We start from the raw sequence: 17,470 nt of genomic DNA, 5'->3' as shown, positions 1-17,470 counted from the left end.
TTTTTGATTGATTTAATCTGAATTTCAAAAAATTCCAAAGCTGTATATGAAGTGTTGAGGATGCGTTGGAGAAGTATGGGTATGTTAGTCTTCAACGAAGTAAAGTTGATACCACACTTTGCAAAACAATGAATTTTGTACACTCCTTCGAGTCCTTTGGTTTTGTAATAATCACATTATTTCTTTTTACGTTTGTCTCATCATAATTATACTAGTAATACTTTTTTATTTGATAAGGATACACTAACCATTAAACGTATACTTTATATTATAAAATTTCGCCTTTGGTTCTCAATTTATAATTTTCATAAAGCTTTGTAAAATACGTGTAACAAATGTTGTAATTACAAAATAGAGTGTAATAAAACAGTAGAAGACCAAACTAAGCTTGGTCTAGTGGTATCAATTCTCACTAGAGACATTTTAAAGGTGGAATTCTTTACGTTTTCCCCTTATTATCAAAGTGTTTTACCCGTAAATATTGGACCAAAAAAACCGTGAGAGTTGAGGCACGGTGTCCTTACCTTACAATGCGACTAGTGTAGATGAGTTGGAGCTTGAAGCGTGTAGACCACATGCTTGTGGGGTCTATATAGTCAACAATATTTATAACCCTTTCTCTCTCACTCCTCTCATTTTGGCTAACGAGTCAGTATTCTCCACAAACACAAACCCAATAATAAAGCAATCTCTGATTTAATGGCGGATACTTCTACTTCTTCCAACCGCCGACGTCAATCAAGCCGCCTACAGCGTCGAGCTCCAGCCTCCATTCAAGTTCACCGCCCAACTGACTGGAACGTTGCGATTCCCCTTTTGTCCCCTCTCGCTTCATCCCCTCCGTCCATTAATCGAGCCCTTGAGATTGAATCTTCCGCTTCCCAAACGACGTCGTCTAGGCCTGACCAAACTAAACCGGTCGTTTTCAAGAAGTGGCAGCATCCTGCCGCCCCCTTTTGCTATGATTCCGCTCCTTCGCTTGCTCCTTTTGGTTCTTGTAGATTTTAATGGTTTTTAATTTTTGAATTACAAAATAGGGTTTGCTTAGTTTGTCGCAGATTGTATAGATTAGATTTGAATAAAACTAAAGTGGTAATACGATTCGGTGTTTTCAAATTTTGTTTCTTGTTATTACTTGTTTACTGTTGGATTAGATTGATAACACTGATTCGTCTTTGAAAAAATGAAAAGGAATACTCCAGGCTAATTGCTACAGCTACAGTACTCACTTGTTCAACGGAATAAAGTTAGCGCACCTAAGCATTCAACGTTTCTCTAATTCAGCAACTGGGGCTGGGGCTGCATCGTAATTAAACCCAATTCAAATCCCATCCAACTAGCCATTTATTAGTCTATTATTTTGAGAGGAAAGGAGTAACACATCTCAAACATTATTAAGCTTAACACTTAATTGACTTGCACAATGTACTACAGTCAAACCCAATGTTTAATGCCCAAAATTTGCTGAAGGCTGAGCTAAAACGGCTAAGCTAGAAAGCCTAGCGATCAACGTCTTGTGCCCAGTCCAACCAACTTTGCGGTTACCTTATCAGTTTGCATGCTCTTGCCTATAAATATAAACAGCTTTTCTTCTCATCAATAATTATGCATGTTGTAACCAAGTATACTTGGTGGAGTTGGTACAGAACTCACTTTGTAGGTCATAAGCTTAAGACTCGCAAACTACATTTGCTTGGGAGTAGGGGGATTTCCTTACCTCTTTTCTCTACTTAAGCGTTGACCTATAGAGCAGGCTTAATTAGTTTATATGACGATTGATTGTTGCCACCTATTGTTATTGCTAAAAATAAAATATTTGAATTACATAACATAAGATAATATTTGGACAACCAGTTAGGATCCTTCAATCAATATTAGATTCAAGTCGTCATAAATAGTTAGATTTTATGTGTTATTCAAGGATAGCTATTGACATACCTGTAAGGTTTAACATTGTATGGGCATGTTGTTCAAAATAAAATTGCAAATTCCACTTGTCTATACTAGAAACAAGTAAAGGTTAATTCAAGCAAACACTAACTCATGGTTAACTTTATCCCTCGATCCTCAAGACCATATTTGAGTTAGCGATCTCATAGATTATTGCACAAGTTGAACCTTAATGAGTTAATGGATCAATGTATCTTATTCAATTCATGGTTGCCTTGAATTTTTCCTACTCATGAGATCCATCAATGGTTTAGGAGCTCAAAACGAAATATTTCATGACAATTTTTGGGACTCAACAAAATAACATGCAAACCGAGACAATTTTTGACACACAAAACGAGACATTTACTTTTTTTAACTACAATTTCAAGCTCAATTTGGACTTTTAACTTCTTAAGAACTAAAATGACTCCTAAAATATTAACCACATGTGCATTAGTGAGAAAGCAAAAATTAATAGTGTACCAATGGAAAAAGGCAATTCTAGATTGACACCAATGGGAATTCCCCTAAAACTTCCTACGGAATATTTGCCACGATTTCATCACTACTTCGGACGTGATACAATCACTCTTTCATTGAACTAAATAAAGATTACATTTCATGATCCGTCCTTTTTTCCTACTTTTCTCTCTCCTCAATTTCTTTCTCCTGTTTATGTGCAAAACATCGATGGAGATCAAAAAGAATATTTTAAGTGAAACAAACAAAATAAATCAGAGGAAAATTTTAAATACTCCCATACCCTTAGAGGGCTTACTCATGAAAAAGCAGGTTAAATGTTCAAAACCAATATGATGATTAGAACTTCAAATTGGATAACTCTTAAGTTCGTGAATTTATTTACTCCCTCTGTTCAGCATAATTAATACAACTAAAATCAAACATGTCAATTATTAGAGGACGAAGGGAGTAATTGTTCTATTATATAAATCTATGATCAATTTTACTCTATTATACTATCAAATCTGTTAATAATACGAAGTAAATACTTTATAGTACATCCCTTTTAAATTATTTAGTAACAATTTGACATAAATTGTGACTTTGTGAATAAAAAATGCATTGTAAGTTACTGGTTGAGTACAAAGTATATAATCAATCAATCATACATCTAAAGTTGGTAAAATTGGGAAAATGGAATGGGTATCAGGTGGGGTCATAGAAGTTGACAATTTGAGAACCCTACATTGACCATCCCACTCCAATAACTACATTTACCATATTTTGTTATTTTGGGTGGGAGTGAGTGGGAGTTGGAATTTGCTGCCTACTAAACCAAACAGAAGATAATTGGTTTTCATTTAAGATCCAAATACAAAAGCTAACCCCCTCTAATCACAAAATTAATTCAACCCTATTTCTCTGTCTTTTGAATTTCAGAAAAAACAAGTAACAACAATCAATGCCTCTTTCCCTCCATTGCTAAAACCTTCTCTCTCCTCCTTCAATTCATTATACCTCTCCTCTGTCTCTGAAACAATTTAATTAACTTACCCCCCTCTGCTAAAATGCGCCCTTGATCCCAATTTTCTTTTCTTTGAAAGTTGAGATCTTTCAATTGAAGAAGAAGGAGAAGAACAAGAACAAGAAGAACCCCAGTAAAGCAATGGTTGCAGAGCCTTGGTTACTGAGAATGGGGAATCAGGTAAGTAGCAATCTGAAAAACTCCCTTCTTTTACACCCAACAAGCACAAGTAATAGTAGTAGTAGAAAGAAGAAAAGTAGCAGTAGTAGTAGTTGCTCTAATATTGGTATCTTGTCATTTGAGGTTGCTAATGTTATGTCAAAATTGGTCCATCTTCATAACTCAGTCTCTGATGAAGAGATCTCGAAACTGAAGCATGAATTGATTAAATCAGAGGGTGTTAAGAAATTGGTTTCTTGTGATGATTCTTACCTTTCAGAGCTTGCTTATTCTGAGAGGGTAGATGATTTGAATAGGGTTGCTGAGGTTGTCTCTAGGTTGGGGAAAAGATGTACTGAGCCAGCCTTGCTTGGTTTTGAGCATGTTTATGGGGATATTATTAGTGGTAGGATTAATGTCAAAGATTTGGGGTTTTTGGTTAAGGATATGGATAGTATGATTAGGAAGATGGAGAGGTATGTGGGTGCTACTGCTAATTTGTATGGTGAATTGGAGGTTTTGAATGAATTGGAGCTTGCTACCAACAAGTTCCATTTGAATCATAATCTTGATAGTCGTAGGGCTTTTGACCAGAAATTGTCTTGGCAAAGGCAGGATGTTAAGCATTTGAAGGATATTTCTCTTTGGAATCAGACTTATGATAAGGTTGTTGAGCTTTTGGCCAGGACTGTTTGCACCCTTTATGCTAGAATTTGCGTTGCCTTTGCTAATGTCGATGTGCTTCGAGGAGTGCCTCCTCAGCCTGTTGTCAAGAGCATTGGTAAGCTTGAGAGTCGCCGCAGTCTTAGGCTTATGAACCGGAATAATTCTTTGCATAGTCAAACTTGTGAAAAGAAGCCTCCTAGTTTCAAGACTCAATCTAGCCTGAAAAGAAGTGAATTAGACCTGCTTCATCGTCAGGATTTAGTTTATCCTTGTGCTCCTAGCCCGGGGAGGATCTTCATGGAGTGCCTTAGTCTCAGCAGTTCAGCTTCAAGAGTTGATGATGATGAAGATGACTTTTCTTGCAGTGACCAAAATTCCTTTGTCTCAGAATTCAAAGTTGTGGATGGCATGAAGGAGGAGCATCCAGACTGCTTAAATCGCGCCCAAGCTGGATTTCGTTATAATGGGGAACATGGGCAGCTTCTAGATTCAGTGAATGCCTCACGTTTTGGCCCCAAAAGTAGGCTGGCTACTCATGCTACGCCGTCCACTGTTGGAGGTTCTGCTCTTGCTCTGCACTATGCTAATGTCATTATAGTTATAGAGAAACTTCTTCGTTACCCACATTTAGTGGGAGAGGAAGCCAGGGATGATTTGTATCAAATGTTGCCAGCTAGCTTAAGAAAGTCTTTGAGGATGAATCTCAAGTCACACTTCAAGAACTTTGCAATATTTGATGGTGCGCTGGCTCATGATTGGAAGGAAAGCCTTGATCAGATCTTGAAATGGCTAGCTCCTTTGGCGCATAATATGATCAGGTGGCAAAGTGAGCGCAATTTTGAGCAACAACAGATTGTTTCAAGAACAAACGTTCTTCTACTTCAAACCCTCTATTTTGCGGACAGGGAGAAGACAGAAGCAGCAATTTGTGATCTCCTTGTTGGTTTAAATTATATATGCCGTTATGAACATCAGCAAAATGCTCTGCTGGATTGTGCTAGCAGTTTTGACTTTGGTGATTGGATGGAATGGCAACTGCAATGCCAGGCTTCTTGCCTCGATTGATGGGTTATATGAATGAAGTTAGGGTTTTTTCTTGGTTTAATCAAATACAAAGATACAGAAGATCACTTTGTTTTTGTTGCAAGGCATCTAGGGTTTTGGCTTTGGCTTCTCAAGTACTAGTACATACAACTAGTTTTCTCTCACTAGAGGGAGGAAGTAATTTTTTCTTCTGCACATTACGTATGTACTTTTGTACATAGTAATGATAATTTCTTACATTTTTATCCTAGATTTCTCTCAACTATCCCAATCGAAGCTTACATATTTGGAATTAAATGTACATGGATCTTTCTAGCTTCTCCCTTAGTAAGGTTATAAATTTGCATTCTGGCATTTTTCGTGTAAATAGACAGTTAGTCAATGGTTGAAAGCATTGTTTGTGTGATAGTTGTATCATTAATCTTCTGGTTTAAATTATGTAATCTGTGAGCATCTGCAACTTCTATGGTCGAGATATGATAGGAGTCACCGATCCGAGTCATAACCGCATTTGAATGATGGATGCGCGTTCTCCACCCCCTGTATGATACGGATCCAGATTTGGTGTAAGGTTTAAGTTCCCAAAAGGCAGACTCGAGGAAAAAGAATATGTTGTGAGGAAGCAACAAATACAAGAGAGGTATGATATTTCCCATTCTTTATGAAGTGCTTGTATTTGGTGCGAAAACATTCTTATCGCTAGCATCCTGACGTTTTGTCATTTGTAACATTGTTACAGTAAGTAAACCCCTTCTCTAGTGATATTAAACCTGCTCCATATGCATTAACCGTGTCTTTTTGTGTATTGTCACAAAATCACAACACCTAGTGATGGTGGTTGTGAAAATAGTAATACACTTGTGACATGAAAGCATGTTGCTTTTGTGTATTGTATTGTAAAGCTAATGGATCGGGATAAAATAGTCTAAAACCCACTGATCCATGGATTTATCTTATCTGTCTTTGTTTTAATATGAGTATATTTTAATGAATATAATGACCTGTTTGTATTTGTAGTATTACCAAGGATTAACATGAACTTGCACTTTGTTGCTTCATTATCAAAACCACACCTTTTGGCACTAATATAAACTTATCTCCCTTTCTATGTAGTGATCATGCTTAATCCGCACTTATGTTCATTTTTGTGTTTCCAGCATTATCAATTACGAACCGGCTTTTCTGGAGTTTTGGTCTTGGGGTCCAAGGGAGCCTGCCCTTGTTTATGGGTAGTATGAAGATATTTTCGAAAACGTACAATTTTTCCTGCATATCATATACTTGCCATACGTCAAAAAAATACCAAAATCAAATGTCAAAAAATATTTTTGGTAGAGTAGTATATATACTAATACAAACGTCAATATTCATTATGTTTGTATTTAAAAGAACGTATGCAATTTCTCGCAACAAAAAAATTTGAGAGCATTTTCATGATTTGGACTCTCCTTACATCGGAAGTGCAGAGTTAGGTGTTGACATTTTTGTCAAGTAAATATAGTGCAATTATATATTGACCTGCTTTTACAACCAACTTTGGAATCTGGTTGTTAACAGGGTACTGAAGCATTAACACGAACCATCAGTGACAACATGTATTCATAAATTCTATTTTCTTGAATTGGGGTGTTCACCACATTTATGTAGCCAACGTACCATATTTTACACAGTTGGACTGTTGGAGGATGTCAAATAGATTGTAGATTTATTTGATAGATTTTGGAGTCTAATCATGACAGATTATTCTATTTTACTTAGGTGAATTTGAGAGCGGAGGTAGTACTAATTACGGAGTAATTTGTTCAATTCATACTCATAATAATGATTTTAGATGGAGAGGTGAATACAAATTGAAATTTATGATCAATAAATTTGGAATTTCTATAAGCTTGATCAATTTCACCAATCTATCCTTTGAATTCATTGATACAAATTAATCCATCAAATTGACGAATTTCAAACTTAAATCTATCCCGTCTTTAGTCTCCCATCAAAAGCCCATATTATCACCAATATTTTTCAATCAGTACAATAGATAGATATTTTGTTGAATCAAGCGGGGCTAGTTGACACAATATGACTAAATTGTTGCTCATCCAACTGTTCTTATACACAAATAGCAATTTTGTCCCTAAACTTTGCTCTATAATTACTTGTATTATTCTTGCCCTTCACCAAGTCCTTAAACTATCAATTTTTTTATTTTTTATTTTTTTTTAAATACCCTAAACTATCAATTTTGTATTATTTAAATGTCATGTCAGCTTATCAAGATCCCTAACTTTGGTTTTTAAAATTTAAAAAAAAATAAAAAAATTGCCACATCATTTGTTCAGTCCCTAAACTTGCCAAAACAACCCAATATTTAATGTTGACCGTCGGATTTTATTATTTGTGGTGGTTAAGGGACTAAAATATCACACTTTGCAGTTGAATTGTCGAAGGAATAAAATACTACAAATACTAAAATTTAGAGGTCCGTATTTGACATTTAATGGAATACGAGTAAAAGATGTCCTAAAAAAATGGTAAGCCAAATCAATGCATAACAGTAAGTTTGGTTTAGTGGTAAGGATTGTACCTTCTAATCTTGAGGTTAGAGGTTTAATCCCCATTAGAGACACTTTAAGGGTGGGGATCCCTTACCCTTTTCCCTTCACTCTCAAAGTATCTGACCCGTAAATACCGAACCAAAAAAACCATAAGGGTTGAGGTACGGTTAGGGTCCATCTCCCCTTACCTTATAAAAAAATGTACTAAAAAGTGTTTGCTCACCTCTTACCTTAGAGCCTAGAGATCTAGATGTCTGGAATTTGAATCCTATCAAGCGAGGGTACTTGGTCGATTATTTGTAGGCTAGACACTTCGGACTTTGGGAGTAGAGAACTAAGGATAGGGAATCCCTTAAACCAATAATGGGCAAAAAAATCATGACAATTGAGGTAAGAATGTAGGATCTTCTTACCAAAAAAAAAAAAAAAAAAAAAAAAAGTGGTATCCCGCAGCTTCCAAAACGGGTATTCTTCAACAGTGGAAGTTGAAGTTGATGATTCGTCGATTCGTCTAATTTTAGGAAGAAATTTTACAAGCATGAGTTACAGAAGGTAATTTCCATCCCCTGATCTTTCTTCAATTCCGTAAATTTATTAATTTCCGTGGCAATCGGATTTACTCTTTGTGAATTATTATCAGATTTATTTTGATCAAATTTAAGAAAAAAAAAAAATGGAAACCAATTTTATTAATTTCCGTGGGTTCTGGGTGGGGTCGCCGGTGAGGGTTGGGATCGCCGGATGGGGTTGGTGGGTTGGGTAGGGTTTTGCGTGCAGAATTGGGGGAAACTGTTGTTGAATATTTTAGGGTTCAATCAGATCAGATTGAAAATCAACATCTTTAGTTTTGAGATTATATAAGATTATTGTATTCAAACAATTATATACATCAATAATTACTGGAATTGTATATTGAAACTTGGGAGGATTAGTCATTGGTGCTTAGATTTGCCGTTAGTTAAGTTGTTCGATTGGCATTTCAACACTGCCTGAGGCTGTTGCTTCTGTTAACCTTTTCAATGCATCATCATATTCTGTTGTGGCAGTCATATTGCATAGCAATTGTGTTTTATTGGTGATGATTCCTGTTTCAAACATTGGCTTAAGTTGTGGTGTCATCTCTTGATTTTTAGAGAGACTCGTGCTTCGAAAGCTGGCCTTTTTGATGGATACAATAGCATTGAAGAGGGTGGTCTTAGGGCATCTTCAACTGACATTAGTGAAAATGAGAATGACAAAGCACTTGATAGCCTAAAAGACCGGGTTTTCTTTTTGAAGCAGGTATGGATCCTTTTTTTTTGCATCAATTTTAAGTTCAATGTTTCTTAGTTTGAGCTTTAATTTGAATTGTTATGTAGCAATAGGGACATAGGGTGTTGCTTACTGTGGAAGGGGGTATATGTATATGTAAACATTTTTTCATGAATAAATAGGTTTCTTCATAGTCTTGTAAGCCATGCTTGCTGGATTTTTTCTGCTTGTGAATCCTGGGGAGTTGTCTATTCATACATATGCACTATGTGCTTTGATAGAGTTTGCTGAGTGAAACTGTTTTTAACTCAAGTAAGCTTTTTGTGGGGGTTGGACAATTCGAAGTCTTCACATCCTGCTAAACACTATCAATACTTGAGTTGTAAGGATTTGATCTATGTATCCGGCTCTTTTGTTGATTCAACATTCATTCTTTTCAAATCCAACGCGTAAAACCTTATGTCTTTGTGCAAGGCTTGAATTTTTGTCGCCATTAGGCTAGAGTGCACCAAAAATCATGCCAGAGTAATACAATTGAACCATAAATGGAAAAGAGGACAATCATTTTGAAGTGCAGTTGGATTTCTGCACATCGCTTCTAATCTCTAGATTTCTTCAATCATGTTAATGAAGCCAATTCTGATGATGTCTGCTTCTATCTCGTGTCAGTTGTCTGGTGATATACATGGTGAGGTTCTTAGCCATAATCGTCTCCTGGATCGGATGGTATGTAAGTGTATACCTTGCTTTTAATATAAGTAACTTTGATCGTGTTAGATCGTCATGTTTTACATGTTTTTTCGATTATAATGAACTTGGATACTGATGCAGGGGAATGAAATGGATGCATCGAGAGGTATCTTGTCAGGAACACTTGACCGCTTCAAGATGGTAAGATGATATCATGTTAAGTTCTATATTCTTGCATCATTGTTTATTGTTCTGTTGACATTCTCGTATGTTACATGTATAACATCTTAGGTGTTTGAAAGGAAGTCAGGACGTGCTACGTGCAAGCTTGTTGGTTTCCTTGTGGCATTTTTCTTATCATTGTACCTCCTCATCAGGTAAATCTAATCTTGTTCAGTTCCAGTTATGATCATAATATTAATGGTATTATAAACTTTCTTGCATGTTCTTTTCCTGTCCAATTCTCCGAGGTTTATGATCTTGAATGAAATTTCTCCTTGCATGTCTCATATCTGAATCATCTGAGTTTGCAAGCAATTGATTTATTACAGAACCTTTTTTCTTTTTATTATTAATCATTAGTTGCTCATGCTGGCTAGGATGAGGATAGGGAATTGCTTAAGATTATCAATGAGCAACTTCTGATCCTTTTTTTCTTTCTTAAACAAAAAAGGGATCAGAAGAAGTTGCTTTGTTTTAATTTTTGCAACTTTTTGTTTAGATGGGTTCTCAACAGACCACTTCAACATAGAATTGGATTCTACATTCAACCAGAACCAACACCACCTGTTTCTTGTTGGGATTGTTGATTTTGTTCTTATAATTATTTTAAGAACTTAGCTTTGAAGTATTTATTAGCAACAATGGGTCATTTCCTGTGGTTGAGCTGCAAAGCCCTAGTCTTGCGTATATGTGTCTAAGAGTGCATATTTTCACATATTTCCACTGAATAATTGATATGTACAATATATTTACAGGGTCCTTAGACATTCTATGTGAGTGTGAAGTGAAGAAATGCAGGCTAGTTTACGTATGAGATGCATGAGTGAAATATTTCTTGATATGAGGAGCGGCAATGACAGCTGGTGATGCACACTTGCATGTATGACGGGGTCCTAGATGAAATGCATGTGCACTTTTGGCAAGCTTACAAGCCAAATGCATGTGTAATTTTTAAACACAATCTGTCGACGTGAAACTGACAATTCATTCAAGCATATACAAATTTTGGTACTGTTTTGTAAAAAGGAAAATGGCACTTCGTATAGTGTGGGAGGGAAAGAATTAGTCTTAGATCTATGAACATGAAGTGATGATGTGTGTTTGTTATTGAGTTATTGTATTGGATAAGCAAATCACTGTATAACTGAGATCTCGTGTTAGCTTGAATTTGATTTTAGCCTTCAAAGCGGGTTGGTAACGCGGCGATATTGAACTCGGTGTCATTATGATCAAGCTGCCAGCTATGGACTAAGGGCAAGTCGGGCAACTCCTAGATGCTTTTTGCATCGTTTCAAGTTGGAACACCTTTACTAGGATGTTGTCCACATTCTACTTTGGATACATAAATTGAGATTTTTTGGTGCATCTTTAGCAAATTGAAATCAACTACTTTTAACGGGTTAACATATCCAAAGCATAGCCTTGATGTTTCTAGTTTATTTTCAATTCTTTCTTCTGATACATTAGGAGTATCCCTCGTGAGGAGGCATCCTAATGTTTTTTTATCTTATCTTAAAAAAAAAAAAAAAAAAAAAAAAAAGCATAGCCAAAGACACAACGGGGCAGAGGTGGAAATCATCATAGTCGGCATCGGTCATGCACAACAAAGCCAGTGACCTATAAACACTACCAATTAACAGGAAAAATTCCGGTACCACTATAGAGGAATTGATTGAATCTCTCGAAAAATATTGCAAAATGATTTTAATTTATATAAATCTTTCTTTTACTTTTTTACATAAAACAAAGTGTTCTTCGGAAATTTTAGATTATGAAAGTTAAAATTTGTTATTTACTCATAATCATATTCTAACCAATATATTTTGACAAAATTATGAGAATGAGCCATGAGGGATAATTCAAGTGGTTAAAGTTTTCCTCTTGGTTTCCACTTTCTAGTAATCCTGGGGTCGATTTTATCAGTTGCCTTATGGCTCTCTCTACACCATAAAAATAAAATAAAATAATAATAATAATAAAAAATCAATTGTTAAACATGGTTGTACAATTTTAAATTATCGACTGTTAAGCATGGCTTACTCCTATAACTTCCTTTTGCAGGTCGAAAACAATAGGGCCAAGGTAATTTGTTTTTTTGGGTGTTTAAAGAGCCACAAGGACGGGATGAGAATCAATTCCAGGATCTCTTGAAACCACTTGAGCTATCCTTCGCCAAGGTAATTTGTTGAATCATTCTTAAACCAAGCTCATGGGTATTATTGTGTTCTTGCTAAATAATTAATTAAATGTGGGGCCTCTTTCTGTTTGGGGTAAGATGATGTAATTATAAAATACTCAAAGGTCTCTTAGATCTGCTTCATTTCATGTCGTCTCATGATCCCATACCCTTGAGAGAGTTGAGTGAACATGAATACAGTCAACATTTACACTATAATATTTTATTTATGGAGAGATGCAGAGCACTTTGAGTATTTTCTTTAGCACAGAGACACAGCGAATCAACTCCAACTGCTCTTGCTAACCACTTTCACGGCGACTTTATTTTTATTCATAGCCCACTTGTAAGGAGCCTATATTTTTATTAAATTTCAAAAGGTTAAGACGATAATAGACGTGTTTGACAAAATTAGATGTTGTAGACCTTATAGACCTTGTAGTGTACTCCGTATTAAATACTCCGTAGTAGCTATGAGTCGGTTTTAACTGAAGATGCTATATGAAAGTATGAAACACATGTTGCACACAATTATGCAGCAAGTACGTGTATGCACATGCAGTTTGCAGTTTTCGGAATGAAATCACAATTATTCCACTTGTTGGTGTGAATGTGTGATGCTACTAAATTTTTAGAATTGATTCTCAGGTAGTTGATTATTATAATATATAATAGTCACAACATTATTGTTTTAGTACATTCAACTATCACTTGTGTATATATAAATATAATATGAAGTATATCAGGTCAATTGCCAAAGGTAAAAACCACAGATTTACCTCAATTCTTAACATCAATCTATAACTGCATTTTATCCATATGTGTTTCAATGTAGATTTACACTTTACAGCATCTCCTAAATCTGCTAATTCCTCTAATTTCCTTTCCCCCGCCAAACAAATGATACTTTCCCCTACCTACTGATTTACCTGTGTATAAGAGAAACCTAGGAGCTCAGCTTCTTACACTCCATTTGAATCAAAAACAAGAACATTTTTTTTTCTTTCTTAAATAAAAAAGTATCACAAAATCGCTTTATTTGGCTGTACTTAAGACTCTACGCACCTCATCGATGATTTCCTGTAAAAGAACTGGTTTTCTGATAACCCCGCTTATCCCAACCTGCTTAAACCTCTCCCAGAATTCATCATCATCAGTAGCTGTTAAAGCAATAATCACAGGCCAGCTGCGACTTCTGCTCCTGAGCTTACAGATCTGTGTTGCGACTTCAAACCCATCAAGCTCATTCATATGAAGTTCTAGGAGGACTATTTGGTAATTTGAGCTTGATGGACCAAATGCACTTAGACACTCAAATCCTGACGATACGGCAGTAACTAAACAACCCAGCTTCTCGAGTAACTTTTTTGTCACAGCCCTGTTGATATCATCATCATCGGCTAATAATACTTGAAGGCCCTTTAAAGTAAAGTTGGAGGCGTTATCTGATGATGGTTCTCCTGATTCAGAGATCGTTATTCCAATGGAAGGTCGTAACTGGAAACGTAGGACCAGTGCCATACTTTGAGGAAACCCCTGAGGATTTGGGACTACCCAAATATTTCCTTGCATCAACTGTCAAATTGTAACAACAGTCAGAAATTCAATGAAATCAAATCATTTTCCTGATCCAAGGACCTAATTAAATATCTGCCTACATGCATTGATGCATAGTTTCTGGTATATTGTTGTATTTTATGTAAGTACTGTGTGACAAAATCAGCATAACAAATGACTCAGAACCTATTCTCAGAAGAAATCATAATTTCCCACAAAAAAGGCATAAGAACAAGCACAAAGAATCTCCAATTGAAGGCAATAGATTGATTAAGCCATCTCAGCCTCAGAAAGCATACCCCTTTTAGATAATTATAGGAAAGCGGGCCCCTTTCCCCTGCTAAGACACCACACTACTTCCACAAACCCAGAAAAGAAAAGAAAAATAAAGGAGATATATATAAAAATACACATCTCCAGCAAGAATCTACTGTTCCAAAAATATATTAATATTACAAGTACATCAATTCACTAAGATCTATCTTCTTGTGTCATCTTGAATTCTTAACTGATTAAGATACGTTAGTTTATAACCCTTGTACTAAATGATGTCGAATTACATAAGCACCTATGAGGTCAAACAACTCTCCAAAATTTGTAACTGATATATATTCCCTACAATGTACTCCCTCCATCAAGATAAAATGTTAATCCGTACTTGTTACTTCCAAAGGAGCTGCTTAGGTGAACTATAAGAAGTAGCAATAGCATTGAACGACATAACAATTTGAGGAAGTTATGAATGAAATCATAATATGAAAGGAAAATGAGCAGTTTATCAGGAGGGTTCAAATTAGAAACTAAGGCATTGATATTGGGTTGGACGGAGGGAGCTACATAACACCACGCTACAATAGCTACTTGCTTAACTAATGTTTGCAAATGTTTTGGGTGGGTGCAAAGTGAAAATATAAACAAACTAAAAGATATAGTTCCTCTAACCTGAACTAGCTTCTGGCAAACGCTGAAACTCAAGTCGCGATCCACAATCTCATTACTGCATCTTGGACCACTGTAGTTTGAGGCCAAGGCTGAATCGTCTGTAAAGATAGCACTATTGGTAATCTCAACTTCAAATCGGATATAAACATTTCCATCAGAAGAGCCTGATCGCCAGGTTGCCCATCTTTGATCATTCCTCCCTTGACTTCCATGTTGAGAGTACACCCGAAGAACCATAGACCCACCACCGGTGTTGTGCTCCACCAAGTTACCTACCATATGCAAGATCACCTGAAATACCCTTTTTTCATCACCCAATACATCATCAGGTAAAGACCTATCAACTTCAATACTAAAGCCAAAACCATTTTGAGCGCACAAGCATTTAGCAAAACAACCAGCTTCAGTTACTAAGGCATGGAGCCCAAATGATCTGAATTCAGATGGAAATCTTCCACTCTCTTTTGGTGAATCGTCCATCACATCATTAATCAAAAGCGAAAGGACATTGCCAGTTTTCATCATTGTATCAACAATTAGTTTCTGTTCACTGCTTAATTTCTCGTCTTTCAGTACTGAAAGCAACCCGAGGACTGAGTGCATTGGCTTTCTCATCCCATGGCTCATCACTCTCTGAAATGAGTTCCTTGCTTGACTTGCCATCAATGCGTTTCGCTGTGCCTGTTGCAGTGCACGATTCTGCTCGGCCAATTGATCTCTCATGAGCTGTGATTCCTCTAGGATGGCAGCATGAGAGATGGCCACAGCAACTTGATCAGCAACCACCTTGATAATCTCAAGCTCAGGGTTGGTCCATGACCTCTCTTGGCCACACGGAAGAACCAAGACTAATATAGCATAGCAAGCCTGCATCAACTCAGGAGTTCCTCCTTTGAAATTTGAGACCTTGAGCATGGGCATACGTATAGCAGCGACAGCACCAAAATTTTCCAATCCTCCACTGCTGGCAACAGCGAGAGCTGAATCTGGTCTGAGTATCTGGACCTCATCTCTCTCCTTAATCTTTCTGACATCAGGATCAGCATAGGGCACTCTGCAGTGGCTGAAGCTCTGAAAGTTCCTCCCTTTTAAGCCATGAGTCAAAATGACCTCAGTCCTATTCTCATTGGGCATCCAAACAGCACAAGTCTGCAAATCCAAGGTCTTAGAGAGCTCAACCATGGTAGTATGCAAGATAGTATGCCTATCCAAAGACTTACGAATCTCGTGAGTAAGCATCCTAACATGCCAACCAGCTTCACTTTGTCTCTTAATCATACCAACCTCTCTACCCAAATCCCAAGTCTTCTTCTTCAACATAAATTCTCTAACCTTGACTTTGAGAAGCAAAGGGATGAGGGTGATAAGGGTAATGGCAGTAGCACAAGAGACAAGAGCAGTTAAAAACTTAAAAGTAGTGAGCGCAACGGCGAGTTGGAAGGCATGAGGACCATAAGTCCAACCATTAAGCAAATGGGTCATACCACAAAGAACAATGAAGGCTATGAATTGGAAGAGAACCCACTTAAAAGGAACATTTGAGCAGCTAACAAAATAAAGAAGCTCAATGGGGATACTAAAATAGGCAACAGCAATCAAGAAATCACTCACCCTTTGACATTCTAGAATGCTCTCAACACTCCATACCCCCTCATCCTCACAATTGCATCGAGGGTAACCATTGTCAGTTGCAGAAGCACAAACAACCACAAGAGAAATCAACAGAGCTGCCCTCAACAACATTATTAATTATTAATTATCAACATCGATTACTCAAATGTACTTGTATGTAAGATTCAAGTTTCTGGCTTCCAACTCCATAAAACGAAGAACCAACCTGAGCAATCAAATACAATAACAATTAGATTATGTAAGGTGTATGTTTAGTAGGAATGGACCCTTTTGCATTATTAATATCCTTGTTGTTCTTCCTCTAATAAATAAATAAAGATCCCACCATTTTTATGTTCCATTCGAGTAAATTTTCATTCAAATCTCATATGATATCCAACAAAAATATTACCAAAAAAATAAAAATAAAAAAAATAAAAAAATAACCAACCTTGGATTGTTGAAGAGAAAACCCAGAATCTGAATTAATTTATACAGCCGGTGGCTCAGGCTAGAATCCTGGTATAGTTGATTGGATCTTGTATAGCAGCTGCTGCTGTTGTTGCAAAGTTTGGTTGTCTTAAATTAGAACAAGAATAAAAGTATGAATATGATTTGAATCATAAAACTTACCTCCATTAATTAATTGATTAAGCCCCCATTACCATAATTGAAAACAAACTCCGTCCACCTCGCAACGCATAAACCGGTGTTCATATTCCAATTGAAATAGGGAATTTCAGACAATACTCTAGGAAACACGAAAGAAATAGTCCATTTTAAGTGTAAGAGAATAAGAAAAACAAAAGTATTTTATGATTTGGAGGGTGGAAGTGAGGGGGGAAGTCGGGAAGATGTCAGCGCCGTTGTTTAGGAACAGCGGTAATTAAATTAGTAGTACAAAGTGTGGGGTCATCGGTCATGCCCTTCTATATGTTAAGAGAACTTGGACACTTGAATCCTTCCCCCCTAAAAAAAAAATAGTAACTTGGACACTTTTGCCTTAAAATAAACGTATTTTTCATTTTAGGAAACTATTTATTACCTGAATTTTTCATTTTTGAGCGTCCAAACCTCTAAAATTTAAATCACAAATTTTTATGTGGCTGGTCATCCGTGTAACTAGGAGGTTACTTATTCAGGGGTTATTCGGTTAGGAATTACTTATTCAGGGTTTACTCG

General features: G+C 36.4%; 4 protein-coding genes across 6 annotated transcripts; 3 read left to right on the top strand and 1 right to left on the bottom strand.

Moving 5' to 3' along the window:
• The first annotated feature begins 605 nt into the window (after positions 1 to 605).
• Positions 606 to 1,101, top strand: LOC110717603 (uncharacterized protein At4g14450, chloroplastic-like). Its single transcript, XM_021896347.1, has one exon. It carries the CDS (start codon positions 700 to 702, stop codon positions 1,006 to 1,008), a length of 309 nt encoding a protein of 102 aa, XP_021752039.1. The 5' UTR covers positions 606 to 699; the 3' UTR covers positions 1,009 to 1,101.
• A 2,097-nt stretch (positions 1,102 to 3,198) lies between these two features.
• On the top strand, positions 3,199 to 6,259 carry LOC110717548. Its single transcript, XM_021896276.1, has one exon. The coding sequence runs from the start codon at positions 3,560 to 3,562 to the stop codon at positions 5,306 to 5,308; it is 1,749 nt and encodes a 582-aa protein (XP_021751968.1). The 5' UTR covers positions 3,199 to 3,559; the 3' UTR covers positions 5,309 to 6,259.
• Positions 6,260 to 8,092: 1,833 nt separating this feature from the next.
• On the top strand, positions 8,093 to 11,366 carry LOC110718201 (bet1-like SNARE 1-2). Its single transcript, XM_021897011.1, has 6 exons — positions 8,093 to 8,391; positions 8,973 to 9,120; positions 9,760 to 9,816; positions 9,922 to 9,981; positions 10,072 to 10,157; positions 10,758 to 11,366. The coding sequence occupies exons 1-6, from the start codon at positions 8,378 to 8,380 to the stop codon at positions 10,777 to 10,779; spliced, it is 387 nt and encodes a 128-aa protein (XP_021752703.1). The 5' UTR covers positions 8,093 to 8,377; the 3' UTR covers positions 10,780 to 11,366.
• A 1,586-nt stretch (positions 11,367 to 12,952) lies between these two features.
• On the bottom strand, positions 12,953 to 17,243 carry LOC110718200 (ethylene receptor 2-like). Of its 3 annotated transcripts, none has more exons than XM_021897008.1 (4): positions 16,922 to 17,243; positions 16,740 to 16,844; positions 14,678 to 16,514; positions 12,953 to 13,753 (listed from the first exon to the last, which is right to left on the bottom strand). In XM_021897008.1, exons 3-4 carry the CDS (start codon positions 16,418 to 16,420, stop codon positions 13,214 to 13,216), a joined length of 2,283 nt encoding a protein of 760 aa, XP_021752700.1. In that variant the 5' UTR covers positions 16,421 to 16,514; positions 16,740 to 16,844; positions 16,922 to 17,243; the 3' UTR covers positions 12,953 to 13,213. The 3 variants fall into 3 exon arrangements, with proteins under 3 accessions (XP_021752700.1, XP_021752701.1, XP_021752702.1); XM_021897009.1 differs by having other exon boundaries at positions 16,740 to 16,841; XM_021897010.1 differs by having other exon boundaries at positions 16,954 to 17,243.
• Positions 17,244 to 17,470: the final 227 nt, after the last annotated feature.

This window comes from Chenopodium quinoa, unplaced genomic scaffold, assembly GCF_001683475.1.
Source record: "Chenopodium quinoa cultivar QQ74 unplaced genomic scaffold, ASM168347v1, whole genome shotgun sequence".
NCBI classification, from domain to species: Eukaryota; Viridiplantae; Streptophyta; class Magnoliopsida; order Caryophyllales; family Amaranthaceae; genus Chenopodium; species Chenopodium quinoa.
The sequence above is the reverse complement of the archived record's forward strand: the minus strand, read 5'-3'. Positions and strand labels throughout refer to the sequence as shown.

Excerpts from the sequence above, each read along its gene's own strand:
- LOC110717548 (XM_021896276.1), top strand. The coding sequence starts at position 3,560 with ATGGTTGCAGAGCCTTGGTTACTGAGAATGGGGAATCAGGTAAGTAGC.
- LOC110718200 (XM_021897008.1), bottom strand. The coding sequence starts at position 16,420 with ATGTTGTTGAGGGCAGCTCTGTTGATTTCTCTTGTGGTTGTTTGTGCT. Across the intron at positions 13,754-14,677 it reads TTTGCCAGAAGCTAGTTCAG|TTGATGCAAGGAAATATTTG; the intron begins GTTAGAGGAACT and ends ACAATTTGACAG.
- LOC110717603 (XM_021896347.1), top strand. The coding sequence starts at position 700 with ATGGCGGATACTTCTACTTCTTCCAACCGCCGACGTCAATCAAGCCGC.
- LOC110718201 (XM_021897011.1), top strand. Across the intron at positions 9,982-10,071 it reads CACTTGACCGCTTCAAGATG|GTGTTTGAAAGGAAGTCAGG; the intron begins GTAAGATGATAT and ends ATAACATCTTAG. Across the intron at positions 10,158-10,757 it reads TCATTGTACCTCCTCATCAG|GGTCCTTAGACATTCTATGT; the intron begins GTAAATCTAATC and ends ATATATTTACAG.